The sequence below is a fragment of the Oncorhynchus gorbuscha genome, linkage group LG01, assembly GCF_021184085.1.
Source record: "Oncorhynchus gorbuscha isolate QuinsamMale2020 ecotype Even-year linkage group LG01, OgorEven_v1.0, whole genome shotgun sequence".
Lineage (NCBI taxonomy): Eukaryota > Metazoa > Chordata > Actinopteri > Salmoniformes > Salmonidae > Oncorhynchus > Oncorhynchus gorbuscha.
Window position 1 is genome coordinate 96,312,045 of NC_060173.1, and position 16,054 is coordinate 96,328,098.

Genomic DNA, 16,054 nt, shown 5'->3' on the forward strand with positions numbered 1-16,054 from the left:
GCGTGGTCAGCTGACTAGCAGCGTCTTTGGCTGTCACAACACACCGTATGCTGTGTTCAAAGTGCTGCTACAAAACACTATTGCGGCTCGACTAGGGCGTTATGTTACGGATAGCCAAAACCAGCTAGGCCTACACCTCCGGAATGGCGGCAGAAATACAACCCAAACCGCAGACTCGGACTCCTGTTCTGCTCAACAAAATCGAAGCTTCCCAAGATGTTGTGAACACAGCGGTCATAATTCCAAAGGAGGACGGGGTGATCAGCGTCTCAGAGGACAGGTAGGATGATACTGTTTAAGACCTTTTGAAAATAAAAGAGAGCCGCACACTATAGGAGCTCAGATGCAAAAATGTAATAGCAACGTTTCGACAGCCAAGCTGTCTTCATCAGGGTATAATCAGAAGCACTGCGGGATGACTCGTTTATATAGTGTGTCAAAAGACACAGGTGTCTGTAATCATGGTCAAGAGTGGCCTAATATCATTGGTTAATAATCAAATATTAAAATGTCATACAAAGAACAGCATTACAAACAACACATGGACAGCATACGATCATAGATTAATTTAACTACACAAGTTTACGAACTGCAAAAATCTCTGAAACTGGAAACACTTATCTCCCTCACTAGCTTTAAGCACCAACTGTCAGAGCATCTTACAGATTACTGCACCTGTACATAGCCCACCTATAATTTAGCCCAAACAACTACCTCTTTCCCAACTGTATTTAATTAATTTATTTATTTTGCTCCTTTGCACCCCATTATTTTTATGTCTACTTTGCACATTCTTCCATTGCAAAACTACCATTCCAGTGTTTTACTTGCTATATTGTATTTACTTTGCCACCATGGCCTTTTTTGCCTTTACCTCCCTTCTCACCTCATTTGCTCACATTGTATATAGACTTGTTTATACTGTATTATTGACTGTATGTTTGTTTTACTCCATGTGTAACTCTGTGTCGTTGTATCTGTCGAACTGCTTTGCTTTATCTTGGCCAGGTCGCAATTGTAAATGAGAACTTGTTCTCAACTTGCCTACCTGGTTAAATAAAGGTGAAATAAAAATAAAATAAAAATTACAAAGTCACAATAATCACAAGAATGGCTTCAGATCAAAGTCTACGTTGAGACCGAAGGGCGCAAGGGTCTTTAAATTAAACTGTTTGAGACCATGTCAAATATGTGACCACAGTAGGTAAAATATAATATTACAGATTGTGCACTATTTATAGCAACGCAAACATGTACTGGCACTATAAGCTCCCTATCGCTACTCGTTAACGTCATCATGGTCGGCGTTAAAACGGAGACAAATTACCATCTCTTCACGCCACTAAGATACGAAGTCATTTTTGTAGCAGGTTAGGAGAGCATTTTCTCTAGCCCTAAACCAAACTATAACCTCGGAATCCTAACTGAGGAACGCGCAACTCCGTTCTTACTTCGAGACGGAGTTGAGTATTGATAACTGGTTGCGCCATTTGCTAGCAATAACAATGCGTCACCATCAGTCAATGCTTGTAAAAATGTAAATTCTGATAACTGTTAGGCCTGCCAGTACCTACAATTGCGGTCTTTCCGCGGGGTTCTGAAATCATTACTTGTCATGACTTTTTTTCAAATATATCCACCGACTTATGAGGAAAAGGTCGGTGGTTTTATTCGCTAAAAGTATGAACCCCACAGTAGTACAGGACAAGCATGGGTACAATAATTTTCAGATTTGACATTTTTACAAGTATCGACAGGTGGCGACTCAATGGTGTTCCAAGCAAATCGCGCGACCAGTTATCGATAGTCAACTCCGCCTCGATATAAGCGAACGGAGTTGAGCGTTCCTCCGCTCTCTTCTAACCTGCTGCATAAGTTCTCATAACCTGTTATGAAAAAGTCACTTCGGTAACGAAGTGGCTTGAAAATAGTTTTCTTAACTAAAAGATGCAGAGATTGAAACTCAGCAAAAAATGAAACGACCACTCAGTGTCAATTGTGTTTATTTTCAGCAAACTTAATGTGTATATATTTGTAGGAACATAACAAGATTCAACAACTGAGACATGGCACTGAACAAGTTCCAAAGGTATGTGACTGACAGAAATAGAATGTGTCCCTGAACAAAGGGTGAGGGGGGGTCAAAATCAAACATAACAGTTAGTATCTGGTGTGGCCACCAGCTGCATTAAGTACTGCAGTGCATCTCCTCATGGACTGCACCAGATGTTACCCCACTCTTCCACCAAGGCACCTGCAAGTTCCTGGACAATTCTGGGGGGGAATAGCCCTCGCCTTCACCCTCCGATCCAACAGCTCCCAGACGTGCTCAATGGGATTGAGATCCGGGCTCATCGCTGGTCATGGCAGAACACTGACATTCCTGTCTTGCGGGAAAACACGCACAGAACGAGCAGTATGGCTGGTGGCATTGTCATGTCAGGATGAGCCTGCAGGAAGGGTATCACATGAGGAAGGAGGATGTCTTCCCTGTAACGCACAGCATTGAGATTGCCTGCAATGACAACGAGCTCAGTCTGATGACTCAGTGACACACCGCCCCAGACCATGATGGATTCTCCACGCTCATTCCTTTGACGATAAACTCGAATCCAACCATCACTGCAGGTGAGACAAAACCGAAACTCATCAGCGAAGAGCACTTTTTGCCAGCCCTATCTGGTCCAGTGACGGTAGGTTTGTGCCCATAGGCGACGTTGTTGCTGGTGATGTCTGGTGAGGACCTGCCTTACAACAGGCCTACAAGCCCTCAGTCCAGCCTCTCTCAGCCTATTGCGGACAGTCTGAGTACTGATTGAGGGATTGTGCATTCCTGGTCTAACTTGGGCAGTTGTTGTTGCCATCCTGTACCTGTCCCACAGGTGTGATGTTTGGATGCACCGATCCTGTGTGTTGTTCCACGTGGTCTGCCACTGCGAGGACAATCAGCTGTCCGTTCTGTCTCCCTGTTGCGCTGTCTTTTGTGTCTCAAAGTACGGACAATGCCATTTATTGCCCTGGCCACATCTGCAGTCCTCATGCCTCCTTGCTACATGTTCATGCAGATGAGCAGGGACCCTGGGCATCTTAGTTTTGGTGTTTTTCAGAGTCAGTTGAAATGCCTCTTTAGTGCCCTAACTGTGACCTTAATTGCTTACCGTCTGTAAGCTGTTAGTGTCTTAATGACTGTTCCACAGGTGCATGTTCATGAATTTTTATGGTCCATTGAACAAGCATGGGAAACAGTGTTTAAACCCTTTACAATGAAGATCTGTGAAGTTATTTGGATTTTTACGAATTATCTTTGAAAGCAGGGTCCTGAAAAAGGAATGTTTCTTTTTTTGCTGAGTTTATTATATGCTACTGTATTTTAGTCAATACCTCTCTGACATGGTGGTGCCTACGGCAGTTTGATAGTCGCGACCAATACATAACCAGAATGGCTTTATGTGACCCGCAGGACGATCCGGATATGGCTGAAGAGAGACAGTGGTCAGTACTGGCCCAGCATTTACCACACAATGCCAGGTGAGTCATCACCTTTCATGTGTTACTGGGCGATTCCGCGACAGCAGGAGTGGAAATGTTTGGTATCTCTGATTGTTCTGGCAATTCTCACGTTAGAACTTCATTGGGAGGAAGAATGTTTCATATGTTTTTTACATTTGTATTGCAAACAATTTTTTGGGAAAATCATGATGACATTTTGCCATTTTAGGTCCTATTTTGACCTATACATGCTTCCTGTAAGACTTTATGATCCGTGAACCGTACAACAACATTGTGTCGTGATACTCCTTTATAATGTGCTCTAACACATGGAGTATGTCTAGATTAGAGGTCGACCGATTAATCGGAATGGCCTATTAATTAGGGCCGATTTAAAGTTTTCATAACAATCCTAAATCTGTATTTTTGGACACCAATTTGGCCGATTTTAAATTATTATTATTTTATTTTTTTACACCTTTATTTAATCTTTATTTAACTAGGCAAATTTAGAACACATTCTTACTTGCGATGACGGCCTAGGAACGGTGGGTTAACTGCCTCGTTCAGGAGCAGAACAACAGATTTTTACCTTGTCAGCTCGGGGGATTCAATCTTGCAACCTTACAGTTAACTAGTCCAATGCTCTAACCACCTGATTACATTGCACTCCACGAGGAGACTGCCTGTTACGCGAATGCAGTAAGAAGCCAAGGTAAGTTGCTAGCTAGCATTAAACTTATCTTATAAAAAACAATCAATCAATCTAAATCACTAACTACACATGGTTGATATTACTAGTTTATCTAGCGTGTCCTGCATTGCATATAATCGATGCGGTGCGTATCGTTGCTCCAATGTGTAACTAACCATAAACATCAATGCCTTTCTTAAAATCAATACACAGAAGTATATATTTTTAAACCTGCATGTTTAGCTAAAATAAATCCAGGTTAGCAGGCAATATTAACCAGGGGAAATTGTCACTTCTCTTGCGTTCATTGCACGCAGGGTCAGTGTATATGCAACAGTTTGGGCCGCCTAATTTGCCAGAATTTTACATAATTAAGACATAACATTGAAGGTTGTGTAATGTAACAGGAATATTTAGACTTACGGATGCCACCCGTTAGATAAAATACAGAACGGTTCCGTATTTCACTGAAAGAATAAACGTCTTGTTTTCGAGATGATAGTTTCCGGATTCGGCCATATCAATGACCTAAGGCTCGTGTTTCTATGTTATTATTATGTTATCATTAAGTCTATGATTTAATAGAGCAGTCTGACTGAGCGATGGTAGGAAGCAGCAGGCTTGTAAGCATTCATTCAAACAGCATTTTCGTGCGTTTGCCAGCAGCTGTTTATGACTTCAAGCCTATCAACTCCCGAGATTAGGCTGGTGTAACCGATGTGAAATTTCTAGCTACTTAGCGGGGTGCGCACTAATAGTGTTTCAAACGTCACTCACTCTGAGACTTGGAGTGGTTGTGCCCCTTGCTCTGCATGGGTAACGCTGCTTTGAGGGTGGCTGTTGTTGATGTGTTCCTGGTTTGAGACCAGGTAGGAGCGAGGAGAAGGAAGGAAGCTATACTGTTACACTGGCAATACTAAAGTGCCTATAAGAACATCCAATAGTCAAAAGGTTAATGAAATACAAATGGTATAGAGGGAAATAGTCCTATAATTCCTATAATAACTAAAATGTCTTACCTGGGAATATTGAAGACTTTCATATGTTCTCATGTTCTGAGCAAGTAACTGAAACATTAGCTTTCTTACTTTTACTTTCTTCTCCAACACTTAGTGCAAAAACCATTTAAACCAAATTGAACATGTTTCATTATTTATTTGAGGCTAAATTGAATTTATTGATGTATTATATTAAGTTAAAATAAGTGTTCATTTTGTAATTGTCATTATTACAAATTTTAAAAATAGGCTGATATAATCGGTATCGGCTTTTTTTTGGTCCTCCAATAATCGGTATTGGCGTTGAAAAATCATAATCGATCGACCTCTAGTCTAGATTTCGAAATTCATCTTCACATTAATTTATTAAACATAACATGAATATCTTAAAAGTACCCTTTGTGATGTAGTTAATTTTAAGACTTATTGTTTGGAACAATATACAATATAAGTGCATAACATTTCCAGAGAGGGCTCTGCTAATTCTGAAGTTTACGAGCACCACCAACAATAAATGGATTCAAAGAGAACCCTCTGCTGAATGTGCAATCCTAAAAGAGGATTGTGATTGGTTAATGACCTATGGTCAATTTCTATGTATGAAATGTAAAGTAACAGAGAACCCACTGGAAATTTTATGTTTGAAGATAATTGGTGTGGAAAAATTCTTACACATAGGGACACTCAATTTCAATCTTGAATGAGTCATTGTTCATTGTCAGTGCGCAGGAGAGGTTCCAACCAACTCAATGCACCAAAGTACACATGTCAATCAGGAGCTTCTCCTTGGGTAGACCCAGCAGCTGTCTGATATACGGCTATACACAGACAAGTTATATTTGCATAATTCATGAATCATTACCATTTTGTTTCATTCATGTGACCTATCAACACCTCACAAGGCTTCTCTCTAAGCTGAGAACTTGAAACTGAGATATCGTTAGTTTGTTCTTAAAACGTCTAGGCGTACTGCCAAATTGCAGCTACTGATAAGTGAGGATTTGTAAACTCAGCCACTTGCATGAACACAGAACTTGGTTTAGAGAACAGCACATGAATAGAACACCTATATTAGTTATAAGAAAAGCACGAACATTCAAATTCCCATTACAGTATATTGTTCCAAACCATTTGTCAGAAAATAAGCCAAATCAAAAAGGGTAGTTGAGATATTTACATTTTTAATGTTCAGGAAATGAATGTGAAAAAATGTATTTCAGAATATAGACCTCCAAATTTCAGAGCACACTATAAAGAGTATAATGACACCAGGATGTTGTCTGTATCATGAACCAATCACGGCTCATAGGGTTTTACAGTATTGTATTGGTCTAAATAGGACCTAAAATAGAAAAAAATTCAATAAATCCTCTATTGGGAAAAATGAGTGGTGGAAAAACAATTGGAACCGTTCCCAGGTTGTGAGTATGATGACTCGTACTGTGGTACTCTATGGCCACTGGCATGGATTTGCCCTACTTATAAAAAATGATTGGTCGCGTACACATATTTTGCAGATGTTATCGCTGGTTTAGCAAAATGCTTATAACTGAGTTAGGCGCCTCGGCCTAGCTATTCCATTGGCCTCATTTTGTTAACAGCTCTTCTGCCTGTGTGGTTTTAACATCTGTTCCAGTTTGAATGAGTTAAACAACCATTTAGTCTATATTTCTGTTTGACCCAATGTTTTAAAGGTCCAATGCAGCCATTTGTATCTCTATCAAATCATTTCTGAGTAAGGGCCTCCCGGGTGGCGCAGTGGTCTAGCTCCACCAGAGACTCTGGGTTCGCGCCCAGGCTCTGTCGCAGCCGGCCGCGACCGGGAGGTCCGTTGCGACGAGACAAGATAGTAATTACTAACAATTGGATACCACGAAATTGGGGAAAAAAGGGGTTGAAAAATATTTTTAAATAATAATTTCTGAGTAACAACTAAGTACCTTAATTCAATTAAAATAGTCAAAATACAGCTTCTCATCCAAAAAATGTTGCTGGGCTGTCTGGGAGTGGGCTGTCTGGGAGTGGGCTGTCTGGGAGTGGGCTGTCTGGGAGTGGGCTGTCTGGGAGTGGGCTGTCTGGGAGTGGGCTGTCTGGGAGTGGGCTGTCTGGGAGTGGGCTGTCTGGGAGTGGTCAGTGTGGGCAGAACAAAACTAGCTGTTATTGACAGAGGTTTGGAACACTCTTATTGTCTAACTAATGTACTGCCTGGGGATGTCACCAGTAGAGCTGGGCGATATGGACAAAAATCCATATCAAGTTAAATTGACTGAATATCACTGATACATTTAACAATACGTTTATACCATGTGCAACAGTTATTTTTTTAAACATTTTTTTATATTACCCTAAACTACTGCATTGAATGATGAAGCTATCAATTGTCCCATTAACAATCACCCATATTAGCTAACTTCTTTAATTTCGAGCTTCACGTATCTCTAGTAGGGGCCTGTAGGTTATTTATCGTAATGAACAATATCAGCAAAATGTCCATGATACAGTGCATTTGGAAAGTATTCAGACCCCTTGACTTTTTCCACATTTTGTTACGTTACATCCTTATTCTAAAATGTATTACATTGTTTTTTCCCCGTCATCAACTACATACAATACCCCATAACGACAAAGCAAAAAGTTTTTTAAAATTTTGTATCTAAACTGAAATGACATTTACATAAGTATTCATACCATTTACTCAGTACTTTGTTGAAGCACCTTTGGCAGTGATTACAGCCTCGACTCTTCTTGGGTATGACGTAACAAGCTTGGCACACCTGTATTTGGGGAGTTTCTCCCATTCTTCTCGGCAGATCCTCTCAAACTCTGTCAGATTGGATGGGGAGCGTCACTGCACAGCTATTTTCAGGTATCTCCAGAGACGTTTGATCGGGTTCGAGTCCGGGCTCTGGCTGGGCTACTCATGGACATTCAGAGACTTGTCCTGAAGCCACTCCTGTGTTATCTTTGCAGTGTGCTTAGGGTCATTGTCCTGTTGGAAGGTGAACCTTCACCCCAGTCTGAGGTCTTGAGCACTCTGAAGCAGATTTTCATAAGGATCTCAACTTTGCTCTGTTCATCTTTCCCTCGATCCTGACTAGTCTCCCATTCCTTGCTGCTGAAAAACATCCCCACAGCATGATGCTGCCATCACCATACTTCACCGTAGGGATGGAAGGTTCTCCAACCTCCACAGATTCTTGGTCACCTCCCTGACCAAGGCCCTTCTCCCCCGATCTTCTTCCATTTAGAAATGGAGGCCGCTATGTTCTTGGGGACCTTCAATGCTGCAGAAATGTTTTTGTACCCTTCCTCAGATCTGTGCCTCGACACAATCCTGTTACAATCCAATTACTTCGACCTCATTCATGGCTTGGTGTTTGCTCTGACATGCACTGTGAACTGTGGAACCTTATATAGACAGGTGTGTGTGCTTTTCCAAATCATGTCCAATCAATTGAATTTACCACAGGTTGACTCCAATCCAGTTATAGAAACATCTCAAGGATGATATATGGGAGCAGGATGCACCTGAGCTCAATTACACGTCACATAGCAAAGGTTCTGAATACTTAAATAAATAAGGTATTTGTTTTTTAAATTTGTAATACACATTTGTAAAACATTTCTACAAACCTGTTTTCGCTTTGTCATTAGGGTTAGATTGTTGAGGATTTAAAAAAAATTAAATACATTCGAGAGTAAGACTAACAATGTAGAAAGTCAAGGGGTCTGAATACTTTCTGAAGTTTCTAGTTTGGACATTGTCAATAATTTTTGGTTTATTGTCCTAGCTCTAGTCACCAGCTAGGCCAAAACTCCATCTCACCAAAACAGGCTAACATTTCAAACAGCTCTTACACTAATTGTCCATTATCATATTGTTCACAGTTTCACAGTATTAGGCTATTCCAACCTCCATAGTGTGGAAATGTATAAAACACAGGAAAATCACTTGACTGCACTGGGCCTTTAATGACTAATTGGTGCATTGTGCCTGGCAGGCTTAAGTTTTAAATGCATTCCAAATTGGGATTCCTAGAGATAAGCCTATGCATGTGCCTGTCTGGAAAGTCTGTCTTAAGTTATTCAGGAAGTCACCACCCTCTTCAGTTCCATTTCCTCAAGTGTACTGCAAGTAATCATCTTCATTTTGACATGTTCCCTACTTCCCTTGTTTTTTCTTTCTGCATGTTGTGCAATCACTTAAATTCCATCATGTAGTCACTACCCCAGTCAGTGATTTCCCCCTCAATGCACATGGCAATGGCACTGGAGAGTGGAGACACCCCACACTTGTATAAGTTACAGGCATTTAGTTCCTTTCTCTTCCTAGATTCTTGCTCCTGTATGTCCTTTAACCCAGAGACCAGGAGGCTGTCTATGGGGATGGAGAATGGAACCATCTCTGTAAGTGACTGTTTCTGTTGTCTAAGATACTCATGATTGGGAGTCATACTTTTATACCAAGCATCCAGCCTTATCCCCCAGTCAAGCCTGATACACATACTAAAACCCCAGGGCCAGATTGGGGTCTGGTTGTGTTGGTTCAAGTCATGATTTCATGTTTAACATTTAGCGGGCCACTAAGTAGCTAGCTACTGTCTCTTGCTCTCTGCTGAGTCTTTGCTTCTCCATACAACAGCACTGATCAATACTGCCAGAGGGGTTGCATCTGAGTAACCTAATCTTCTGCGTGATTGGCTAAGCAGTCAGGTGGATCAATCAACACATGGATACTAAATATGTCTATCTACAGGAGGTGTAGACCTGGGTTTCCTTATGGGATTCATAGCCTAAAACTAACATGGATATACTTTGCTAAACCTAAGCTCTTCCTTTTGAGTCAGAAGGTAATTACAAGCGTTGTGTAACTTTGACCTAAAAGTATGCCCATATCAAAGAAATACTGTGCTTTCTCTTGGGAAAACCAGTGAGTGACATACTTTCTGTTTTTCAGGAGTTCATCCTGTCAGAAGACTACAACAAGATGACCCCGGCACAGACCTATCAGGGTGAGATGGGAAGTGTGGCCACAGGCTGTGTTCTTTGTTTGTGTGACTCAGCTGACTCTGGTCAATGGCAGGAAGGGATGAAACATGGCAAAATAATGTATTTTTTTCTATTCATGGCGCTTTGGTTGGTTTTAGCTACAAGGCCTCTGAAAGCAATGTACTAATATTGAGCTTGCTGCCAACAGCTCTACTGTACGACTGCCATCTTGTCTGTTTTTATCCATTTTAAAGGATGCAAAGAACACCAATCCGTCTACTTTTTTTGTACAGTATATGACCAGTATTTTTTGTTTATTATCATGACATTGTGTGTGTTCTGTATCAGCCCACCAGGGCAGAGTGACAGTGGTGCTGTTTGTTTTGGAGATGGAGTGGGTCCTCAGTACAGGACAGGACAAGAACTTCACCTGGCACTGCTCTGAGAGTGGAACACAACTGGGGTTATACCGCACCACCGCCTGGGTCTCTGGACTGCAGTATCCTTCATCTTTTACAAACCACATTCCTCTATTCTATTCATTCCATTCCATTCACATGCTGTTGCTGATTGGGTAAAACAAATCACTACAGTTACATATCGCAATATTATTTTGGGATGATATTTGATTCCAAGTATCAATTTGTAAAAAATAATAAAGATTTAAAATAATATGCTACTGTAGGTAGCGTTAGCTATTTTTCAATCTATAGCTTTTGTTCTCCATCTTCTTTATAAATATTGAGCCAACATGTTTTCAGTACTTTTACTTCCCTGACTGATCAAAACTAGTTTTCTCATGCTGTCTTGTCTCTCTGCAGAAGACATATAGTGAGCAAAATGTTTGAGAGATTAAATCGCAAAATCAAATCATAAGAATCGCAATACATATTGTGTTGGCACCTAAGTATCGTGATAATATTGTATTGTGAGGTAATTCCCAGCTCTAGTTGCTATCTAGCAAGTATCTTAACAAGTACTACCTGTGTGTGAAGTCTAAAGCCACAGACAACATTTCAAGTGGTAACAGCGCACTCGACTGGGTCTCCTTCACCTCAAACAAGTATATATTTGAGGCGTTAAGGGAGGATGTGGCCCGCTTGTGCTTTCTCCTACAATGCAGTAGACCAGAGAGGGAGCCAGGTAAGCGTCCCAGTAGCTTTTCTTAATTGGGAACGCTAACGATAGCCTTCAGTCATGTGGCCCAAGGCAATGGTCCGGGAGATTTCCGTAATGGCAAGATAAAAGGTCTGGGTCCACTCTGCTGTGGTGGGCTCTCGATATCAACTAGCTCTGTGAGGTCTTGAGACTGACTTATGCTTCAAAGACCGGGATAAACAATTCCAATGTTAAGTACAACAACAACAAAAAAATCTGATTTCTTCCTGACATTCATATGGCAACCATTTTGTTTGTTTTGGTTTTGTATAGCTTTTTACAAACCCAGAGAAGTCATTATTACATTTGCACACACTGTACATAGATTTTTATATTGTTATTGACTGTCCGTTTGTTTATCCCATGTGTAACTCTGTTGTTTTTGTCGCACTGCTTTGCTTTATCTTTGCCAGGTCGCAGTTGTATATGAGAACTTGTTCTCAACTGGCCTAACTGGTTAAATAAAGTTGAAATAATTGGTATTATATTTTTTATTATGTTATTCAAAATTCTTGAAATGAACTACTTGGAATGTATTTATTTAGTATTTCATCCAGCAAATGTTTCTAAAAAACCACGGTTCCGAGTTGGCCTGGGATCAGATTAGTACAGCAACCTTTTTCAGGAGGAGAAATGTGTGTTCTTAGAAGATTTGTCTTATTGTTTTCTCTCTTTTGATTGCTTTTATTTATCATTTTGGCCTCATTTTGGTCTCTTGAGTTCAGAGACTGAATACGTATGATTTTGTAGCTAATGAACAGTTAACTGTGGTAAGTTTTATCTGATGTGGGTTGTTTTTGTTGGAAATTTAAGAGGTGTAAGGCAGTCAGTCCTTCACTGAATAGAATGAACCACATACGAGGTAGGTTTCAACCAGGAAACACTGATTGAATAGAATAAATACAGTGTGTGCAAATCCCTGAAGTTGTTCCGATGCAAACAGTTCAGTTAAACGATCATTGGCATCCTTGACCCTGCCCCTCCCAGGTTCGACGTGGAGACTAGGCACGCCTTTGTGGGTGATTACTCTGGTCAGGTGACCATCCTCAAGCTGGAGCTGGACAGCTGTAGTCTGGTCACCACCTTCAAAGGACACACCGGTATTACTACTACACCCCATGTTGCAAAACAACACTAGTCCCCTAACCCCTAGTACCCCATCCTCCCCCAGCCTTGAAACACCACCATTTGGGACTCCTCAATTGGTTTCAATACACAGAGGAAGCAAAATAAAGTGCCCCTAAAAATTTGAAAGAAAGCACACATACTATTTTAAACCCTTGGAGATTTTATAAATCGGTCTACTACCCACTTTTTATTTTCACCCTAACTGACCGTCCCTCCTGTCCACTCGGGCCACCTGCCAGCAGGGCTAGAGGTAGTGTGGGACATTGTATACGCCAGAGGACAACCCTCACAGCTATTTATAAACCCTCTGTTCTGATCTGGGGTCAGTTGTTTTAACACTCTCACATCTCCTACTTCCTATATTGACAGAAGAGCGTGTGACAATGCTGCTGACAGCACCACTATTCCAGGCCTATCTGTTATCAGTGGGGTTACACATGTTTGTCATTATGCAAATATCTGCCGGTGAAAAGCACTGGAACATATTTCTCTTTGAATTAGACACAAGGGTGCTCAAGATGGATGAATTGTGGTTCATTAAAAGCAAAAGACTTGGCAGTTATTGAGAGGTTAGTTAATTTCAACTTGAATTTGCTCTGAGTCACTTTTGTCCACTTTCTAATAATTGAGGCCTTTTAGTTTCTTGTTTTTGTTCCACTTGACCAGGTCAAGTTTAAGATCCAGTGATGAGCTGAGGAATGTGTGTTTTGTGTTCTGTTCTCTTTAGGCAATGTGACAGCTCTGTGTTGGGACCCGGTCCAGAGAGTGTTGTTCTCCGGCAGCGCCGATCACTCCATCATCATGTGGGACATCGGGGGAGGCAAAGGCACCGCTATTGAACTTCAGGGACACAAGTAAGATTCACACACTGAACCTCAATAGAGTACTCCAATACAGTCTTCAAATGTAGTCTCCATTGTAGTATATAAAAAAAACATTATAAACTGCTTGTTTCGAGTCCTGAATTCTGATTGGCTGACAGCTGTGGTATATCAGACCGTATAAAGGGGGAAAAAGGGGAAAGGGGAAAAGCAGTTGTAATTGACAGAGGTTTGGAACACTTATTAGTTTATTAATTAATGATGTGATGTCACCAGGCAGGCCAAAATCCATCCCACCAAAATAGGTGGAAATTTCAGGCGGTCTTTTCAAACAGCTCTTAACACGAAAAGGGCTTTATCATAATTTTCACAATTTCACAGTATTATACCAACCTCGGTGTGGAGATGTTCTATAAAACCACAGGATAATCACATCTGACTGCACCTGGGCCTTTAATCAATATGATAGTCTTAGAAAGTGTTGAAATGTCCTTAGTAGTCTCCTTTAGGGCGCTTCATTATCCATAACTCCTGGATGTTTCACGGTCAGTTAAAATTTTGGGAGCGTTTGAAAGTGACTTATGTCACACCCAAGGATGTCATTCCGGTGGTGGGGAGAATCTACACTATTTCTGTACCACATTCTCTTTACGTGTGTGTGTTAACAATGCAGTGAGAAGGTCCAGGGCCTATGCTACGCACCACATACACGTCAGCTGATCTCCTGCAGCTCAGATGGGGGCATCGTCATCTGGAACATGGACGTGACCAGACAAGAGGTGAGGGAGGGATGGACTGATAAAGATGGAGGGATGGATCAGAAGGAGGGAGGAAGACTAAACCTCAAGGCTGTGTGTGTGTGTGTGTGTGTGTGTGTGTGTGTGTGTGTGTGTGTGTGTGTGTGTGTGTGTGTGTGTGTGTGTGTGTGTGTGTGTGTGTGTGTGTGTGTGTGTGTGTGTGTGTGTGTGTGTGTGTGTGTGTGTGTGTGTGAAGTAGACAGGTTGAGTTCCTGGCACATATTGTCACCAGGGGGGTTCAAAGGTTCACACACACCCCACAGACTTAAGCAACTTGGATGCAATAGGACTTTCAGGGAGAGGGTGGGAGAGGGAAGGAGAATGAATGTGCTATGGAGCTAAATCTGCAGTGAGGCCTGAGTGTTGGGCAGGGCTGTGTATAGGATTAGCTGGAGCACAGGGCCGGGTTGTGTCACTCCGATATAAGCTCAACTTTCTTCCGTAGAATCTGTCTAGCCCTAGATATGGGCCAGTCACAGCTCTGTGAGTGCAGTGTCACCTCTGTCATTGACAGCATGGTATGGCAGAGTGCTTTGTCTGGCTGTTTCTGTCACCATGGAGGGATACCTGAAATGTGAACATGTACAGAGAGAGAATGACAAACTTAATTAAATTCAGAATGGTAATGTACTGAATGCAAATGAGTGTTCAGTGTAGACTACCTGTGGCTCTGACTGGTTCTTTCTCTCACTTACGTTATACTTAACCACTTAATCTGGGTTAGTTTCCTTTTAAAACTCCTGGTGGTTAAAGGTAGGATTTAGTAAGGAAAAGCTGACTAGAGTAGTATTTAGAGTCTGTACTTAACCTGTCTGTGTTCCCTCAGACCCCAGAGTGGCTGGACAGTGATTCGTGTCAGAAGTGTGAGCAGCCATTCTTCTGGAACTTCAAACAGATGTGGGACAGTAAGAAAATCGGCCTGCGACAGGTACTGTGGGCACCATACTGTCACTGTGGGATATAGTTCAAATATTGTCCACAAGAGGGCAGGAGAAAAACGTAAATGTTCCTATAAACTGGCTCGGGTCACAAACAATGCTCGCTCTTCAATGGAGCAGAAGTTTGTGTTGTTTTTCTGGGTGGCTAGATAGCTCGCAACAGTGACAAGAAGCTGCCATGGGGAATCATGGCTCGTTTTAGCTAGTTTTATCTTGTTCTTGATACCATGTCTTGTTTTGACTGAGGTACTCTTGTCTGCTAATATGGCCAAAATTTGATGTAGGTGAGAGACAAGTGCTCATTGTGCAAATGTATTTCTGTTTTCAATAAACATTGGAGACAAAATGGCCAACCCTGCCTGTTTGCCCCATAATTGCTTTCGTGCATCAGTTTTGTTGCTAAACAACCAAATTGTATTTGTCACATGCACCAAATACTACAAGTGTAGACTTTACAGTGAACCCCTCTATGGCAGTGTAAAATGCAGAAACATAGACCCGGTGTGGCCTCCGCTGTTTGTGACTACATGAGTGAGGGCAAGTGAGATATATGCACATTGGCCTTATCTGTAGGCTGAACCCAAGGCTCAGTGTCTCCTGTCTCCTCTCCCCAGCACCACTGCAGGAAGTGTGGGCAGGCAGTGTGTGGGAAGTGCTCGGCCAAGCGCTCCACCATCCCTCTCATGGGCTTCGAGTTTGAGGTGCGGGTGTGTGACAGCTGCCACGAGTCCATCACGGATGAGGAGTGAGTAACATGCATGCACAAAATAAGCCACAAATATCATCCTCTGGTCATCACATATTATCCTATACTTTAATTCCCATGGTGATAACACTATTTTGCCCCCTCCCCATGTCTTACAGCCGGGCGCCCACGGCGACATTCCATGACAGCAAACACAGCATAGTTTACATGCACTATGAGCCTACCATGGGCTGGCTACTGACCTCTGGGGCAGACAAGGTCGTCAAGGTGAGACAAACACGATGTCTCTTAAGGCAGCGTTTAGATAGGCAGCCCATTTCTGATCTTTTTTCCACT

The 16,054-nt window shown here is 41.8% G+C and overlaps 1 protein-coding gene across 8 annotated transcripts in view; it reads left to right on the forward strand.

The window, feature by feature from the left end:
- The window catches only part of LOC124046542 (WD repeat and FYVE domain-containing protein 2), a 26,245-nt gene continuing 10,191 nt past the window's right edge, over window positions 1–16,054 (forward strand). For 4 of the 8 annotated variants that reach the window (XR_006841026.1, XR_006841027.1, XM_046367042.1 and 1 more), the window contains exons 1-12: window positions 1–280; window positions 3,461–3,528; window positions 4,193–4,204; window positions 9,515–9,588; window positions 10,139–10,193; window positions 10,519–10,669; window positions 12,316–12,428; window positions 13,184–13,310; window positions 13,951–14,056; window positions 14,901–15,002; window positions 15,627–15,757; window positions 15,877–15,985. Coding sequence is in view for 6 of the 8 variants with exons in the window: in XM_046367042.1 (XP_046222998.1) it covers window positions 144–280; window positions 3,461–3,528; window positions 4,193–4,204; window positions 9,515–9,588; window positions 10,139–10,193; window positions 10,519–10,669; window positions 12,316–12,428; window positions 13,184–13,310; window positions 13,951–14,056; window positions 14,901–15,002; window positions 15,627–15,757; window positions 15,877–15,985 (1,185 nt within the window). In the remaining 2 variants the exon portion in view is untranslated. Of the gene's footprint in view, window positions 281–2,038; window positions 2,090–3,460; window positions 3,529–4,192; window positions 4,205–9,514; window positions 9,589–10,138; window positions 10,194–10,518; window positions 10,670–12,315; window positions 12,429–13,183; window positions 13,311–13,950; window positions 14,057–14,900; window positions 15,003–15,626; window positions 15,758–15,876; window positions 15,986–16,054 lie in introns of all 8 variants that reach the window. The other 4 variants (XM_046367077.1, XM_046367033.1, XM_046367085.1 and 1 more) reach the window with 4 other exon arrangements.